The following is a 19,913-nucleotide window of genomic DNA, read 5'->3' on the forward strand; positions in this document are numbered from 1 at the left end:
AAAAACGGCTTGATCTGAAAAGAGCTGTTTTTGACAGGGTAAAAAAGGTGTTTTTTACACTACCATTGAAAAATTTTAACCAAACTATGTTACAGACTTTTCATTAAGACCCTAAAGAATCATATCAACTTGTGGAAAATGGGCATCCTATGACCCCTTTAAATTAAACTGGTAATTTTATGCATCACTTTTAAATACTGCAAGTAGTTTTTGTCACTGTGCATCGTCCCATTGACATTTAAATTTGCATCTGACACGTATCTCTGGGTAGATCTCACTGTCTGTGAAAGCGATAGCTCTAACAATTTCCAGACTGCTCATGCGTTACACGATTGCATTTCTTTCTGTACCAGGTGGCAAAGGGAGTCATTGCCGCGCTGTTGTGTGGAGTTAAGGTATTTCCCCTGCTGCCCGTCTGTCGGGCGAGAGGCTGCCTGCCATTACTCACGATAAACACTGCTCATTTAGGCTGAAGGTGACCCTCTTACAATTAATTATTGAACTTGTCCGTCAATCAGGATTATTAAGTCACTCCATCATTAATTACTTTATTGTCTTTGCTTTGAATGTTTTTAGAGTTTCTGTTGGTGCCATTTTTTACATCATCTTGCTTGGTCCTGCTCGCCCACAAAAGCAACTGTGCAACAAGAACATATTGTTAGAGTACTGGTGTCAATTATCATACTGAAAGAAATATAAGTGGACTTCATCAGACAGACATAGTATAATAGATGCTTATACATGTGTTTTTTACACTACCATTGAAAAATTTTAACCAAACTATGTTACAGACTTTTCATTAAGACCCTAAAGAATCATATCAACTTGTGGAAAATGGGCATCCTATGACCCCTTTAAATTAAACTGGTAATTTTATGCATCACTTTTAAATACTGCAAGTAGTTTTTGTCACTGTGCATCGTCCCATTGACATTTACATTTGCATCTGACACGTATCTCTGGGTAGATCTCACTGTCTGTGAAAGCGATAGCTCTAACAATTGCCAGACTGCTCATGCGTTACACGATTGCATTTCTTTCTGTACCAGGTGGCAAAGGGAGTCATTGCCGCGCTGTTGTGTGGAGTTAAGGTATTTCCCCTGCTGCCCGTCTGTCGGGCGAGAGGCTGCCTGCCATTACTCACGATAAACACTGCTCATTTAGGCTGAAGGTGACCCTCTTACAATTAATTATTGAACTTGTCCGTCAATCAGGATTATTAAGTCACTCCATCATTAATTACTTTATTGTCTTTGCTTTGAATGTTTTTAGAGTTTCTGTTGGTGCCATTTTTTACATCATCTTGCTTGGTCCTGCTCGCCCACAAAAGCAACTGTGCAACAAGAACATATTGTTAGAGTACTGGTGTCAATTATCATACTGAAAGAAATATAAGTGGACTTCATCAGACGACATATTATAGAAAAGAAAGACATGATTAGGGCTAGGCAAAGTAGCTAAAATAATTGTAATATTTTACATTTTTCATTTCATCATTTCATTTTTTGACTATATTCAGTATAACTCTATAATAACAATATTACCCAAACAGCTATTGTTTATCAAGTAGATTTAAGAAAATACAGTAAAAAAAAAAAAAAGCCAGGCATGTTTTTCACACTTGAGGCATTATAGTATTTTTTCTATTTATATGCCCATATATTTCTATTATATATAACCCAACATAATAATAAACATCAGTATTTACTAGATATAACAGTCATTTTACTAGAATATTTTAATATATGAAAAATGACTTAAGACTTTTGTGAACATTTTTGAATAGTAAGACACAATTTGTTGATCAGTTAATTAGGCTAATTCATTGAAATTGACTATTTAAAATGATTCATGGAACTGAATAAAACTTAAGCGATTTTACTACTTATCGAGGGTCAGACTATTGTTTTTACATAGTGATTTAAACTATATATTTTATTATTTTACTGCAAACTGTTTGGCAGCACAACAGCTCTGGCAAGACACTTCCAGGACTAAATGTATGCAATTTTGTAGTCAGCTGCCACTCTAGCGCAATGTCAAATAACACACTGTCTACCCAACTAGAAATGTCACAGTTCAAAAACAACATAACCCACCTATTTGTTTACTTATATCATTAATAATAGTAGGGTACAGACTGGACTGTTCCACTTTCTGCAGGCTTTTGCTTAACTTAGGACAGAGTCCTCTTTGCTTGTCAATCATAGACTTGCATGACTTTCAGCTATAGTGTTTTTAAAACTGGGTCAACGATCCATTTTGATAGGCCTAGCACAGAAATGGGTGTTTGTGGCTTTAATGTTTTATTGAATGGCTCCTGAGGGAATAGGGATCAGAGATTAGAAATCTAAATATCCGAGCACTCATTTGATGAGGTCAGAGGTCAGGCAGTAATCTGTGCCTCTTCTGTCCCGTTCGTTAGCTTTAGGTTTGCTCAGTGACCTGAGAAATGGTGGATCAAAAATTGATGTTTGGTAAAGATAGTTGAACTCATTAGTATTCACCCGTGTGCCACATTAAGACGAATTAATGACTCACCTTCCCTCTGAAAGAGACTCGTACATCAAACTGTGGATATTTATGATTCCTGTGAGTTTTAGAGCTTCATCAATCATTCAGCTGAAATAGCATAATAATTTTCTACTAGGTTTGTGGTTTGTGGTTTCTTTAGAGCTGTACATCAGTACTCTATTTTGAGTTTACTGAGTTTTTGTGTCAGTGTGCAGGACACTGTATACTGTCCCAATTTGCATACTATATACTAAATAGTAGGCAAGATGAGAATCAATGCGTCCCAAAATGATAATATTATTTTAAAAAGTAAGGTAAAGATTTTGAAACTTTTTTGTGTGGCTTTTCAAAAATGTAGATAAATTGCATGTTTTGGAGCTAATATCATTTTCAGCTTTTTTAATTAAAGTGGTGAGGTCTTTTTTTTAAGCTAGGTTAAGTTAATTGTATGAACTTAAGGTTAAGTAATAAGGAATTTAAAGCTACTAAATCCTAGCTATTATGCAAACATTTGCATGCAACTTAAAACTGAAAAATCAAAGTAAAGATCACTTGTAAACAGAATATTTATTGTATATTACAATCAATGTGTAGTTTTGTCGAATTAATGTCAAAATGTGAATCTATTATTTAGTTAGTGTGTATTTTTGACTAGGGCTGTCGCGATTCGTCGATTTTATTCGACTATTCGATTTTTTTAAATCCTCGACTTCATTTTGCTCGCATCGACTAACCAGCAAAATACCGGAAGTGGCGCATTTCAGAGACGAGAATGTATAAAACACATTATTAGTCTGTTTTCCAAGGCTGCATGATATATTAAACCAATTTAAAAATAATTAAGCATAATGGTGAATTCACAAACGCTACGATTTAATTAAATAATTATATGCGATGCAGTTCTAATACAGTATATGCGCTTTAATTATTTACATGTGTGTAGGTTAAGTACGTGCGTCACACAGCCGCTCAGTTCACAGTAGTTCCACAGGAACTGTTATCATTTACATGTGTGGAGCATCTCAAACTCCATCTCTGCATGTTGTTGTGAGTTTGGGTTTATTATAACGTTCATCTTGGAACGCAACATGCACCATTTCATCCGATTTGTAAGGTAAATCATTTATAAATCTACGCAAACACAGGAGAATACATCACAGTTTCAAAATAAAAGCTGTCGTAAAGAAATGGCCAAATATTAAAGATTAAGTGGACATTTGAATGAAATGGTGCTTGGTCAATATTAAACAAGGATTAGATCGTACAGTAATGTGTAAAAACAATCGTCAGGCTGTTGGCGCCCCCTGCAGGCCTTTGTTATAATGCGTAATGTACATTAGTGACATAAAATGGGAGATATGACATTAGCCATAGCAAGACAAATTGAAAATGCCATTACATCACTGAATGATATTAAACACCGTAATACTTCCTGCATCTAATAACTAGCAATAATAAGTGGACAATCATGGTTCATGTAGTGTATACAAAAAGCTGAAAGTATTAAAAAAGGGACTTCAACAACTTACTGTTTAAGTAGGAAATATGAAAATTAGTGTTATTTTAGTAGTATTATTATTTAGTATAGAGCCAATTGCTAATTGGTAAAGCCATCATGGCACTGCAACTGCCGTTAGAAGCTCTGGTTGCTATAGAAACAGTCAACGATCTGAGACGCGCGCTTAGGACTGCACATGCGCACTGGCTCGTCTAGCCTGAAAAATACGCTTTTTTTTGAGCATAAGAAACAACATGTATGAGACATTTATGTAGTTGTCAGATTTCATTGGTGATTTCAAATATAAAATTTTGGGCCTGTTTACACCTGGTCACTTCATGCGTTTTCTCTGATCAGATAGCTATCTGATTTGTTAAAAGGGTTTCATTTACGATTGGCCACAAATGTGTCTCCGCAAAATGGATATAAATCCAATCTTCAATTCCCGTGCTCTATGCAAAATTAACTATTAATTAAAATAGTTAATGTCAACGAAAGCAACAGATATGCACTGCATTTTATTCATTATCAGCTAATTTCAAGAAGAAAGACCGCAACAGGAGAGAGAGCGGCATCAGCCCTGGAAAGATAAGTTTGTCTTACTACTTTTAATGAGGATGACTGTGTGTTGAGCGTCTGCGACTTACTTTCAGTTTCATTTGTGGCAGTTTGCATGTTGGCTTGCTGAAGTGATACTCATCCGCGGTGATGCGTGTTGCATTAGCACTGTCATATCTGACTATGCCATGTCATATAGCCTATAACACGCTCTCACACATTTATTATTTTAACATTTTAGGAGGACTAAAATTTACATATGTGGTTTCAACAGCCAGATGCATTTACACTTGTCCAGTTTCGTGTGGAATGCGTCCCAGACCACCTCCTGAAGTGGTTTGAGTGATCGGATTTAAATCCTTCTCGAAAGCGTTTCGGAGGGCATTCACACCTGGTCTTTTCAGTGGCCAGGTGTATACAGGACCTTAATCGTAAGCTTGGTGAACAGTTTTGGAGAATTTAATGTTTTCCCATTCAAAGAGATAGGAGCCGTACTTGAATGACAAAAATAGGTGAAATATTTTAAATGTCATACTTTTCAGCTGTACTTTTCATTCATGCAGGTACAGCTCTTTAAAAAAATAAAAGCTAATTGAAAATATTAATAAATGCTATAAAATTATATAAATAATTTATATAATGTTATAGTATTTATTAATATTTTCAATTAGCTTTTATTTTCATACTTTCAGTTTTCAATTTAATTTAATTTAACTTTAGTTTTTAACATTTCTGTTTAGATTTAATATATTTTTAGTTCAATCATGACAACTCTCTGAAGATTTTAGCATGGTGATGGATATGACAATGTTAATGTATTTAGTCTTGGCAGAATAGGTCTGCTACGCTGCTGCTGTTGGTTATTGCTGTAGTTGTAGATTATTGCTGCTGCTGCAAGCAAGTACAGGAACTTGCTACTGCCAATGCATATGGCGATACGGTGCCGTTAGTATTTAAGACATACTGCTGCTGCACAAATAGCATATAAAATAACCCATAGCAGATCTATACAGGTGGAGCTGGGGAAGGTGGAGGGTTTCAGAGAAACTCTGAAAGCGCGCTGCAGGAATCTCTAGTGAATGCTAGCCAGCCATATAAATGCAAGGTAGTAAGTTCATTGGCTGCATATGCAGCATCAACCAATCAGCTTGTGCCAAGTCGTTTAACTCTTTTTGAATATCATCGTTTACGTTAACAACCAGTCACCTGCGCCATCTAGAGTTTCATGACTGAACTATATATTTCAGTTTTAGTCATTTTAGTTTATTTCAGTCAAGGTAGCATTCTTAAGTTTTTCATCTGATATTTATATTTTATTTTATTTTAGGTTTATTGCAATGAAACCTTTTTTTAATAGTTTTAGTTAACAATAACAACGCTGAGTGTCAGTGTTCATGGTGCTTTACCTAAGACTTCCTCACTGTCATTGTTAAGGTCTAAGGTTTCCTAAAGGTTTCTCTTTTCTTCTGTTTCTCTGTTTAGTTGATCATCTGTTTTACACAGCTGCCTGCTTTATAGGGGCTTCAAACACTTGGCCCAGAGCGTTGCAGTGAGTAATGCAGCCTCATAGACTATCAAAGAAGTATGAAGAAGCCCAAACACAGAGCATATTGACCTGATTAGTGTAGCATAAGATGTTGTTTCTTTTGCGCATTGCTGTTGTGTTTTATATTTGATAAAGTCAATCACATAATTAATGCCAAAAAGCAGTTTCTTATTTGCTGCTTCACTGTTGTCACAGATTTTTTTTGCTGCTTTTCATCATCTTTAAAGTGGTCAGTGGACTTGGCTGACGCTATGGAACTTTCTCTAATGCTGTTTCTTTTGATGACCGAGCCAGAGTTTTATATGAAGCCGTGTTCTCCCTTACATCCATGTCTTATTTTCCTTTTGGGGGGGGTCAGAAGTCTAAATATAGAATTGTGGGTTAACAAGAATTCTGTATGAAGTCCATGTGTCGGGGGAGATTCTTCAGAAGGCTGAGTTATGTCAGTTATTGCTGAGTCACAAATGTGATGTGTAATCTCTTTTGATCCTTGAGCTCCATTGAATGTTATTTGTTGCAGATGACTGGCTGTTCCTGTATTAGCATTTGAATATTGAATTCAGTTTTGTCTTTTATTTTTATGGTTATTTTGATAAATAATAAGGTAAATAATAGCATATGCATTGACCTAGTTTCTCATTGATCAATGCCACCTTGCAAATCCTCCTAATATGATATTATATTGATATCTTGGTCATGAAATGTTATATTATTTGGTTTGTGAGAGAATAGTGCATCTGTGTTCCAATGGGTTTATCATAGCACTAAAACCCACAACTGTTAGAAATTGTATGCTATATGGCATAATCAGGTGTGTATTGATTGTAATGCCACACTTCATGTGAAAAAATGCAGCGAAAAATATTATTCTTTTTGGCATGACATTTGCGATCATGTATTGAAGTATTTACCTTACAATACTGTGAAAGAATAAGTAGGTCTAAATCCATAAAGTGCACCACTTTGCACAATGACCAATTTGGTTTTAGTTACATCATTCCTCCTCAAAATAAATGAGGAGGAATAATTTACCTAACCTCCTCAGGGAAAACTAATCTCATCCGAATAGGGCATGAGACTGTTTTGCTCACTTCAAGAGTCAAGAGGCATTTATTCATCATTTGCATAGTTAACACTGGGGAAAACTGGGCATTGAAATGCTTGTGACGAGGCTCAGACATACAGTGACAATAACAGGACCATACAAATTTGAGCGGTAAGCAAATTGGAATGGGTCCAGGGTGTCAGGTAGAGAGGAGCAGATGTGGGATTTGACTAGACGTTCGAAGCACTTCATGATGACTGATGTCAGTGCTACAGGGCGGTAGTCATTCAGGCAGGAGACAGTTTTATTTTTTTATGCTTCATTAAGAAACTTCTCACCTTTGCCTTCCATCCTTCATCTCTGAATGGGTCATTTCATTACTGTGCAGCTGCTTCTGAATACCAAGCCAAACACTGCCAGCTTTTAGGCCCAACCTCCGCACCCACCGTAAAAAGCAGTGCAAATGGAAAGTTTATAAAACGTGTAGTGGAATATAAACCAGACAAGCTGATACTGCTTTCAGGCATCCTTCTTGAAAGTAGCACTCTTAATTATTTAAATACTCTCCTGTTTCGTGGCCTTGGCACATTCTAAACCTCCTTCACATGTGTGAGATTGTAACAATTCGAACTATGCAAGAGAAAAAGCCTTGAAGCATCTGTTTGCAATGGCATGATGAAAGTCCTCAGAACTCAAACGGTTTGATGTAACTGTGTGAAATAATGTCCAGTGATCTTGCTCTGCATCTGTGTTTTACTCTGCTGTTTACTGGTGTGGCTTGATTGATTTAATTTGTTGACATTAATCAGTCAAGAATCAGTCAAAATCAGTATTTCTCCCAATTACTTAAACTTATTGGTTCAAAGGGTGAATAGAGAAGTGTTAAAGGCTTGCACAAAGAGTTTGTGGTAGTTTGTTACAGCAGTGTCTAACTATAGCTGTATACAACTAAATTAATAAACCTTCCATATGTATAATTACAAATATTAAATTACAATTGTGACGGTATTTGGCCTTGAAAGGTTGGGTTTGGGCGCCAGGGGTAAAAACCACCACAATTATTGAATTAAATTAATCATTAGAGATTAGAATTATTAAATTATTAGAGCCACTATCAATTCTTTTATATTAATCAAATAGGACAAGCAACAACAAGAAAGGGTTTTTCAAAGTTTTCTATTCAACATCAATTCCAATCACATTATCTCATAATTCAGTACATCATATTCAACACGGAAAAAGAAAACAGAAAAATAAATAAATCACAACAATTTTAATTCCAGGCCCAGGAACATTTACCTTTTAAGTACCTTACAATAAATGAGTGACAAATAAATCCGCAAATAATTAAACAATTGAATAATTCAAACAATTAAATGTAATGCAATAAATCTTGTACAAGACTAAATAGAATCACAATAAAATAAGACAATCACATGGGAGGAAAATAAGCATAAGAAAAATCATCTGGATGCAAAGTTAAAAAAAAAAAGAAAAGGGGGGGAAAAAATCCTTTTTAATTTATTCCCCTATACAAATATACTATTTTAACAAATTAATTTCAACAAACTTTAATTCTTAACACCAAACAATATTAATCCAACAAATTCAAAAAACAAAAATTAATTTGCTATTAAAGGGGTCATATGATGCTGCTAAAAAGAACATTATTTTGTGTATTCAAAATAAATTAAAAAAAAACTCCCTTCACCAAAAACCTCCTCAAAACACACTACATATAATGCCCTGAATTAGCGTTTAAACCACAATCACCTCACAACCGAATTGGAAAAAACTCTCTTTCAAACGCTCTATTTACACGCGAATCGCTCTCAACACAACTTCCAAATGCTTAACGAAATTCAATGAGGAAAACATATTCCTCAAAATACGAATCGTAAGCATTAAAAGCACAAAAGACCGCAGCATTAAATGTAGCATTAGCACATCAATGCAAAGAGGGCTACAACAGCAATACTCACAACCCATCCACTAGCGTGACCATGACCGGGAATAACCCGCACACCTGACAACCAAGGCTAGAGAGCGAGAGAGAGAGAGAGCGAGAGACGCAATCACACTTTCTTAAATAACTTCCTACCTGGTTCCCCGTATATACGCTCAACAGCGCCACCCCCAGTACTAAATAGAAAAAACACAAATCACTGACGACAGTCACACAATGATTAGGTTGAAATGTGCATTGCTTTGTGCATTTAGCTGTTTTCCACATAGTTTTGTTGCAATTTTTTCAGTTTGCATTAGATAATTTCATTTATTTGGTTTTACTGTCTTTGTGTCTCCTTAGTCCGGCCTTTGGAGGCTCCAAACATGCCAAATGAGTTTTCAGTGGAAGTGCTACGTAATGCATCCTCCGCCTCGTCTGGATTTTCTCTTTCACCTAGTTTGGATCCATCCAAAGCCACAGAGAGTTACAATCACAATGTTAACACTGGATCGGTATTCACTTACTCCCTGAACTCTGTCACAAGCCCAGAGCCTCTTGCCACACCTCCTTTAAAAGTCCTAAAGTCTGGAGAGGGAGTTGGATATACCCGCAGAGGTTCTTCCAGACAGCCTCGACAACTAAATTCTCCAGTGCCTACCTCCCATAATGTGCCCTTATCTTGGTCTGCTATCAGCCCAGCTCCCCAAATATCACAGGCTACAGGTTTATCTGTGCCGTCTAGCTTGCCTTCAGTTGGACAAGATTCTCCTTACGAGCCTCCTGTTCTTTCCCCTCAAACGCAGTATGGGACGGTGGGAGTCAGTGACTCTGAGGTTCCTTTTGGAGACCGATTGGAACCATCCAGTAGAATCCAAGACCTCCAGTTACAGCCCAGCCATGACCCAAACACCCAGATAAGCTATCATCCGGTAGAACCAAGTAATGTTGTACACCATCAAATGACTTCAGTGTCTGTCGAGCCAACTATGGGCCCACCCGAAGACTTTTTCCCAACCAACACCATGGATGTGGACTATGGTTCTGGAGATTACCTAGAAACAATGTCCTTCATGGGATCTGAAGGCAACGACTATTCACTGGTTAGCAATCTACCCTCTGATACGTATGACTTTGAGGACTCAAATTCCGAGACCTATGACACCACGTTCCCCACAAGAATGGTGATGTCATTTTCCAGCAAACATTTGTATCCTTCATCTATCAGTGTTACTAATTCTTTCTCCAGCAAACTTGTTGAAAGTTCCAGTTTTAATAGCAATTCAACCTCGAATGGAGCCACCACTGACTTAACCAAACACGTAACAACCTTTCAGAATTTTACAACTGTTGTGCCCTTTACCATGTCAAGAACTCCAGTTTTCACCAATATTTTGACATCAGACCTTGGCCACGCCATTTCTCCATCTCTTTCAACCATCCAGCCAACCAGAATCCATTCTTTACCCATTCTCCCGACAACTTCAGATGTCTTAAACCAGAACCAGTCTGTCAACGAGAGCTCAGAGTTGGCATCTGACTGGGCAGGCACTGTTACAGTCCAACCCACTGATGTTCTTTTACCAGATATGAACAGTTTAGAGTACTACACCATCCAGTTGACCAAGGACAATGGTAGCTTGCCAGAGCCCACTGCCAATCAGACGGCCTCTAGTGTTTTCTCTTTCATTCCGGTTGGCACCACACATATTGTTAGCACTAGAACCTACACCATTGACCCAAGTTACATGCTAACAACTTTGTTTGATGAAGATCTACAGCCTACAGGTAACAGTTCCTGGGCTGAGGAATCCTCAACGGATATCTCTGGATTTGAGCCTTTTAACACGACTATCTTGGATCCCTCTGAAGTTAGACCGAGTTTAACAGATACTACAGTGCCATATTTAAAGCCGTCATTTACACCGACACCCTCAATAGACCCTTTAACTTCGATGGGAGATATAAACTCAACTACTGATTGGGCTACCACACCTTTTATAGCATACAACACTTCATTACTGGTGACAACCCCACCTCCAGTGACAAAGGAACCAGATGGCATGTCTTCTGTTAATGACAGCCAATGGATTATCACCTCACTCTCATCAGAGACCTTCTTTCCTAATAGTGTACTTCCCACTGTTTTAGTACCCACCTCTATCAGTGTTTCTGAATACCCAACTGACTCAACCTTCAACATCACCTCCACCCCTCCTGCAACAGAGATGGCTGATGAAGGATTCGTGTCTGGAACAACATCTGACACCATGGTTACTGATAACGATAACACCACACCGATCGGTAGCCTTACAACCACGTCCTCCCCAGGATTACATAATGAGACCACTGTCAAGCCTTTCACTATCATAAGCTCCAACAACACAACAGTGACTTCCGTGAACGATACATTAGTTACAACCCTATCCACAACCCCTCCAACAACCACTGTCCGGAAGTATCTCTGCAACATCACTAAACCTGACACCTACTTGATCAGAGTTGGTAAGACATAACGAAAATAAATTTGCTGCACATTTTTAGACCAGAAAGGTGTTCATATCTATTTTTTAGGGTCAGTGTGCAACTCAATCCATAAAGCACTGATGCACCTTAAGCAATAGTTGGATTAGCAAGCATGATTTTATAGTAATATATTTTAATATTGAAGGCTCCAAGAATAACATTAAGCCTGATATTTGCTCTGTTTTAGGGTTTCCTCCAGGGTCCACTGCTGGATATGCCAAATCCAAAGTCAGAGAGATTCTCAAAGCAGAGTATAACCGCTCTGTGGAGCTACAGGTACTGCGGCTATGTAGTGAATATGTAATGGATTTAAAGCAGTGACAGCAATTCTACTTAATCTAAAATGATTTTAAACAATATTATATAATTACAATTACAAATACCTTTATTATAGCTAGTTTTCTTTAATTGCTAGATTATGGAATATTTGTACTTTTAAAAATGTATTTGTTATTCTACAGCAACGTTTAATTGCAAAAACCAAAAGCTACAAGTTTTTAATGATGAAAAGGCATCTAAAAATATACATTTTAACATACAATATTTTTTAAATAATAAAAAACATCTAAGTGTCCATACATATATATGTATATGCATATATTTAATTTTGCATATATATATATGCATATATTTAATGCATATTTTGGGATATTAAAATGTTACAAAAATGTTACCAGGATATGGATGGAATATTGCACACACATACAAAACAGTTTTTGCGATATTACTATTTATTGCATAAATTGAATTCACAACTTTGTTGGAAACATTGGTGTGGTATTTAGGTATGTGTACTTTTATTTTTCAGTTTTCCAAGTTTACCTATTGAAATTAACAAGAAAATTGGCTTCTATTCAGGCTGAGAAAGCTGTTGAGAAATTAGGCAGCATTTGTTTAAGCTTTTGTTTCTTTTAAGAATTTAACATGATATTGATAGTTTAACCTGCTTAATCTTGGTTTGAACCACAGAAACTTAAAATATGTTTTGTAATCCAGTGTTGTGTCAGTGGAACATATAGATAAAATCATCCCTTCCTGGTTTATCTCTTGGGTCCTCATGAACAAACAACACCTAATTTGGCTCAATGAGAACAAACTGCAACTCAAACTGAAACTGTTCTTTGCAACTCTCTGCACTTAACAATACAGTTAGCCGCAACTTTTATAGGCCCACTAAAAAGCTTTTTGATTTTCTCCATGTGCTTGAAAAGGATTTGAAATTGCGGTTACACTTTACTTGAAGGGGTGTGCATAAGACTGACATGACACCTTCATAATCATGACATGACACCTACATAATCATGACATGACACATGTCATGAATATGAAGGTTTTTTATGCATGTTTATGACAACTGTCATTAAGTGTCATTCGCTCAGTTATGTAATTTTTAATGCAAAGATGACATTGTTTGAGATGTCTTTGTTATGGGCTATGGTTGGGGGTAAGGTAGAGGTAGGGTTAGGTTAGGGTTAGGTCAAATAATGTCATATTTGCATTAAAAATGACATAACTGAGCGAATGACACTTAATGACAGTTGTCATAAACATGCATAAAAAACCTTCATATTCATGACATGTGTCATGTCATGATTATGAAGGTGTCATGTCAGTCTTATGCACACCCCTTCAAGTAAAGTGTTACTGAAATTGCTATAACAAATATGATGTACATATCCTTGACATCAAATGTTCCTAATAAGCTCTTTGTGTGTTGTAGGTAGTGAAAGCTCCTCCAGACTTTGTGTTTCGTGCTGTGTCTGGTGCAGTGGTTTATACTGCCATATCAGTCATTAATGCCCTGAGAATCTCTGCTCGGACCACCAGCTCCTTTATCAGCGTGTCACCGATCAGTCCTGTACCAGGCACGCAGTACCACGTACATACAGGTAACTGCAGTGGAAACTTCACGTCACAGTTCTTGAATATTCTCTCTGGCATTTAAATTTTGTTGCTATAATATGACTATATGCATGTCTTTTGTCTGCAGTTCTTCAGTTTGTACCCAGCCATGTAGATGTGCGAATGTGTACCTTCAGTGAGCAGGCAGAGAAGGGTCTGATCACAGCCTTAGCTGAAGTCCGCCGACGCTCACAGGAATCCACAAACTTCACTGTGAATGTACGTTGACTGCTTTACCCAGCTTACGATATTAAGAGCTCAGCTGAATTTCAAACACCAAAAACCTGACACTGAACTCCTTCAAATTCTCTTAATTACTGCTTATTTCATTTAGTTTTGCTTAAATTACTCCTTTAGCGTCATACACAATGATGCTATGTGATGTAAATATGCCAAATGAGAATTACATTTTAATGTTTTTATCCTTTAACAAGCAAGTTTTTGATTTTAGCAAAAAGGAGCATGCTTTTAATTTCGGTTGTGTGATGTGAATTCAAGGCTTGATTGCCTTCAGTGCAGTGGGATGACATCGTCTCCAGTTGTTTGCTCTGATTGGATAAGGAAAGTGCAGGACTGCTCAATTCAACCGTTGTCAAGGCAACAAAACTAAAGGCTCTTATTCATTTCATTCACTTACGTTCAGAAAGTGTATGCGCTTTAATAGATCAGTGAGTGTTAATGAAGAGACCTGTGCTGAGAATGTATGAGCTTTCGTGGATTAAGTGTGTATGTTTATATATTAATTACGATTTTTAATCAGTATATGTATCATTTATTTTTAATGGTATTTTAGTAACAAATTTATTTCATTTTTTAAATATTTTATTTTCTTTCTTTTTTTTCTAGTAGTTCACATTTTACATTAGATGATTGATTGAAAACCTGAATGTGTTTGGTTTATAAAATTATACAGAAATATGTCTTGTAGAAATATGTCTTTTGGATGTTGCTAATTTCTAAAATCCCTTTCTGGAGAATGAGAATAGTCTCTAATTCTAATATCTAATTGCTTTAGTTTCACACAATTGTATCTTAGAGACTGAATTGTTTTGTAGATTTTAAACGTCACCATGAGTCGGGTGGACACGGCGGCACAACAGCAGAAGGTTCCAGTGGAGATCACCTTTGCTGTGCGAGATATCCGCGGGTATGTGCCAGGGACAGAGGTGAGCGCCCAGCTTCGACAACTCGGTGTGGTCGAGTACAGCTACTACCTTGGCTACCCTGTATGGCAGATTGCAGAACGTGAGTCCATACACTAATTTCTGTGTAATTACATAAATACACTTGCAAAACAACTGTTATGTACAACAGCTTAAAGTGGTCCAACTGGGTTTTATAGCAGTCTATTTGGTTAGACTTTGGTCACCCACCAGTTTAGCCAAAGTGGTCCATCTACTGGTATTCTAGCTTTTAAACTAGCTTAAACTACCTAGAAATCAGCTTCAGTGTGGTGTGCTGTATGTTATAATGAAAATGGAATTATATTTGTTCATATTTGATGTTTATTTACTTCTCTGCACTATTAGCTTTCCACTACCCAGAGCTGAACTCAACCCAACTGCTTCGTTCCTCATGGGTTAGAACAGGTACTGACCGACCTGCTGATGTTAAGCTTAACACACTGGGTATTACAAAGTACACTACTGTTTGAAAGTTAGGGGGCAGTATTATACTGTAATTAGTTTTTTTGAAGAAGAATTTGGTATTTTATTCAGCAAGGATGCATTCAATTTATCAAAAGTGACAGTAAAGACTGTTTATCATTTTGATCCGATAACTGCAGCCTTGGTGAGCATCTGAGACTTCTTTCAAAACAAACCAACCCCAACTTTTGAACAGTAGTGTAATGATACTATACCATCAAATATTCAGTATATTTCCGAGAGACAGAAATTAGCTATTGCAATGCCTTAATGTCATATTTTACATATTGCGTTCAGTGTTGTTGGGAGTGTTGGACCAGCGCGTGAGTGACAAGATCTTCAAGGCTACGATTGAAAGGAGACTGGCTCAGTTGCTGGGTGATGCATTGGGTGCGGGGCCCCGCTTTAGAAGAGCAACTAGGATGGGAAACAACAGCGTACAGGTTTGTAAATCATCTGTGTTATGTTTGTAAATCATCTGTGTTATGTGACCTTATATTTTCTGTTCTTGCTTTCCACACATGAGCTCATTGGATTCATTTATAGAGCTCTTCCTGTGTGCATGTCTAATGCCTCTCTGGATTCTTAATCAGTCACTGTCTTTGTGGTGCATCCCCACACCTGCTCTCCCCCCGCACATCATCATTCAGGGACAAGGAGTATCCATGGCAACACCCTCCTATTCATCCCTGGCCTGCGGAGCCACTCAAAAACAACCATTTCACCCCTGTCGGCCGTTGGCGCGTCATACTCCAGCTGCAATCTCAGATAAATTATTGAACACTGCTTGCAGACAGCTAGAGTGATTCTTAAACCGTTAATTACTTGTTCTGCCTACAGAGAGAAGATTTTTCCGTTTCATAGTGACCCTACTGCAGACTAGCTGAACTTATGGTTTTCAAGTGACTTGTGTTGATAAAGTTGTAGTCTGTTAATAACTGCTAATTAACTGAGAATGAATGCAGCTGTGTTAATGATGCTCAGTGATGTCAATTCTAATCTTAGAGAGGTGATGAATTCTTGAATATCTCGCAAGGACTCTTAAAGTGAATGTAGGCTGACAACAGTCTGATAGGCTTGGATGTATTTGGATGTTATAACGACATTGTGTAGCCGTTCCTCTGTTCTGTTTCTCATAAAGCACCCTGAGGTAGCAGCACTTTCAAAATGAGCTTTTAACGTCCCTGGCCAGTGAGGGTTCACTACTCTGGGCTCTTAATGTAGGTCGAGCTCAGATGAAGCCCACACATTGCAAGGCTCTTTTTCCACCCCAATAACCCTAGAGACTAGAAACATTTATTAGACTCGTCTTTTAGACCCTCAGTCTCTGAAAGTCTTTTTGGGTTTTTGTCAGAAAGACATGTAAATTTTAAGAAGCTAATTGTAGCCTGTTCAGAGTTCTTCTGATTCATGTGTTTGCGTGTTAGGAACAATTAGTATTTGCATATTTGGAATTAAAAGTTAAAGGAATAATAAAATAATAATAATTCAGGTTTAAACCTGTATGACTTTTTTTCTTCTGTGGAACATTTAAGGTGAATGTCTGAAAAATATCTACTCTAATTATATGCAAGTGAAAGCAAACTGGGGCTGCTAAGCTCTAAAAGCACCATAAAAGTAACATAAATGTGGTTTATGCCAGTGTTGTTTTAGTTATGTTTATATACTGTTGTAGTATTTTTTAAGATTTGAATTAGCTTATATTTTTATATTTTCAGTTTTCCTTTTTTAAGTTTAAGTTTTAGTAATTTAATGTGCTTTTGTCATTAGTTTTTTATAACTATTTCTATTTAGCTTGAGTTTGTCATTTTAGTACTTTAACTTAAGTACTTCAAAATAACTTAAACTAATTTTCAGTTATTTTACATTTTCATGCAAGTTTTTTTTAAATCTAATATTAATATTTTATTTCATTATTTCAGTTCAACCATTTTTAATAGTTTAGTTTTAGTAAACAATAACAACACTGGTTTATACACTGAATGAGTATTCCTTTTGTGAGGAACAGACTAAAATTTAAGACATTCTTCACTGAAAATCTTGCTATGTTCGTGAGAGATCATTCAATTAAAGGGGCCCTATTATGCTTTTTTCACTTTTTCAACTTTAGTTAGTCTGTAATGGTGCTGTTTGAGCATAAAAAAGATCTGCAAAGTTACAAAGCTTTTTTCAGCTAGGTCAAAATTTTAGATTGAGCAACTTCAGATGCCAAATGACACATTTTTTTGCATCTGTCTGAATAGTTTTAGTGGATGTATTTGTTTATTATTGAATATTTTGCCTCAGTGTTGTTTAATAGAATTGAAGCTGCTTTTAAACCATATTTAAAAGTGCAAAAAAGACATTGCAGTGAATTGAATTGTACATTTAATTTGCACAATTTTTTAACCTTGTTCAGATTGTACAGACCACTCGTCTTGTGGGCCCTGACAGCCCTCTGGAGATTATCTACTTTGTGGAAGGAGCTAACGGACAGAGACTTCCCGCCGCAACCACAGCCAACATGCTCAACAGTCTTGATGTGCAGCATGCAGCGATCATCATGGGATACCGCATCCAGGGCATATTAGCACAGCGTGAGCATCCAGACTTGTAATACTTTCAGTTGAAAAAGATCCATGGGAGAGAAACTAAATAACATAACATTGCAATGAACCAAGACAGTAAAAAACAATGATGAAATGATCATTGAAATGATCCTGATTGATGGTAACATAGCAGGCAGTGGTTTTTGTGGTAGCATTCTTTATTTCTACTGCTCTAAACATCTAAGAGGTGAGTTCAGATAGCGAGACATCTCGAGGGCTCTGCCTTTTTATGTAACATTTATATGTGGCAGGCTTACAACTGCATCACCCACAGCATAAACATTAGATTCATTAGACTAAATTTAGTAGCTTCCTGTTGTGTAACATCTTAGACCTTTGAATTTTAGCTCAAATCTCCAATTACAGTGAACTAAAAAACAGGACATGTTTTTTGTAAACAAAACATGTTTAGCGAACACCATAGAATGTGTGGAATTTTATATTTGCATTCAAAATATATGCAAATAATCATTTTAAATTGTTTGAGCTGTTTTAGATATTTAATTGTGCATGCTGTTTCATTATCTAATGCTTAAAGTTCATCTTTAAAAATTTAGTAACACTAACTGTAAGATTTTTTTTATTTTCAAGAAATTAATACTTTTATTTAGTAAGTAGTATGCATTATAGTAAAGACATACAATGTTGTGAGATTAAAATGTATCATAGGTTCCCACAAAAATGAATATAGCACAACTAATGTTAATAAAATTTAATATATCACAAAAATTAAAATAGCACATCTGTTTTCAACATTGAAAAAGACTGGAGTAATGACTCCTGAAAGTTCAGCTTTGCCATCACAGGAAAAAATTACATTTTTTAAATGTATTCAAATAGAAAACAGTTATTTTAAATTGTAATAATATTTCACAATAGTACTGTTTTTACTGTACTTTTGTGCAAATAAATATAGCCTTGATGAGCATAAGTGACTTTTCGTGAATCTTTCTTTTTCATAAGTGAAAGATTTAAGAGGTTTTTTTAACATTAGTGTACATACTGTGCATAGTCACAGATATTTATACTTCTTTACCCCTGTCTATGTTCAGCTGTGGAAAAACAGGCCTCACCTCCCTCAGACACAGAGAAGACCAACACGTGGATAATCGTAGGAGTGGTGGTCCCCGTGGTGGTGGTCGTCATTATAATAACTATACTGTACTGGAAACTCTGCCGCACTGACAAACTGGAATTCCAGCCAGACACCATGAGCACCGTCCAACAAAGACAGAAGGTGAGAGACCGAAAACGCTGTGCAATGACTCAAATGTAATGAAATGTTTTCTGGGATCCTGAAGCACTGTTTCTCATGAGATTTCTTCTTTCTTTCTAATGTAATGTTCAACTGTAGGCCATGTCGTCTTTTTGTTTTGTTTCGTTTTCATGTCTGCTGATGTGTCAGTGATATTGCTAATCAGTCGGTGGGCTCCTGTGAGTCTGAGCTGCTTATCTCGTCTCTCAGAGTGATTTAAATGACTCTGTAGCCGGATGCTTGCCAGCTTTGAAAGATCAGAATTAGGGGATGTGTTTTTTAGTTGGCTATCCACTAATCTACCTATTTACACTAACAGTTATTCTTGGCATTGGGAAGGCTGATTCATTCAGCCAATCAGTTCGTTTAGACAGTTCATTTCAATGATGCTATTCAGTCATTCGTTGAGTCATGAGTCAACCGTTCCCAGAAGTCACTGCGTCAGGTTTGTAGTGAAATAAATGTTTATCTATTCTATCTAATGTTTATCTCTTAACTAATTTTTCCAGTATTTTTATGGGTTGTGTCTAGGCATGAGCAGTGTTGCCAAGTCCGCTGTTTTCCCGTGGACTACTTTATCACTGTTTCATGTCCGCGGATTGAAGCGACCCCAATAATGTGATATTTAGCTCCTGGAATGCAAATTTTACCAGGGGAACCCCTCGAAACGTGGTTAGTTTGGGCTAGTTTTGAGTAGCAATTGGGCATGTTTTGTTGTGAAAACCTGGCAACCCTGGGCATGAGCTAAGCTACATATTTTCAAAACTGACTAATGAGTGGGTTTTCTGAACGACTCGTCAGTCTTAAGAAATATTTAAAAAAAATTATTATATAAATTTCATACTTGTTAGATGACTAGCCAATCATTTGCCCATATATATATTTGTGTG

The 19,913-nt window shown here is 36.7% G+C and overlaps 1 protein-coding gene across 3 annotated transcripts in view; it reads left to right on the forward strand.

The window, feature by feature from the left end:
- LOC107738406 (UPF0606 protein KIAA1549-like) overlaps nt 1-19,913 on the forward strand; it is a 67,993-nt gene that overhangs the window by 32,016 nt on the left and 16,064 nt on the right. For all 3 annotated transcript variants that reach the window (XM_016550172.1, XM_016550171.1, XM_016550173.1), the window contains 9 exons: nt 9,470-11,611; nt 11,820-11,908; nt 13,353-13,521; nt 13,623-13,753; nt 14,590-14,779; nt 15,064-15,123; nt 15,478-15,623; nt 17,579-17,756; nt 18,821-19,005. In XM_016550172.1, coding sequence (XP_016405658.1) covers nt 9,470-11,611; nt 11,820-11,908; nt 13,353-13,521; nt 13,623-13,753; nt 14,590-14,779; nt 15,064-15,123; nt 15,478-15,623; nt 17,579-17,756; nt 18,821-19,005 — 3,290 coding nt within the window. The remainder of the gene's footprint in view (nt 1-9,469; nt 11,612-11,819; nt 11,909-13,352; nt 13,522-13,622; nt 13,754-14,589; nt 14,780-15,063; nt 15,124-15,477; nt 15,624-17,578; nt 17,757-18,820; nt 19,006-19,913) is intronic.

Source organism: Sinocyclocheilus rhinocerous, unplaced genomic scaffold (assembly GCF_001515625.1).
Source record: "Sinocyclocheilus rhinocerous isolate Xijiao unplaced genomic scaffold, SAMN03320098_v1.1 scaffold975, whole genome shotgun sequence".
NCBI lineage: Eukaryota > Metazoa > Chordata > Actinopteri > Cypriniformes > Cyprinidae > Sinocyclocheilus > Sinocyclocheilus rhinocerous.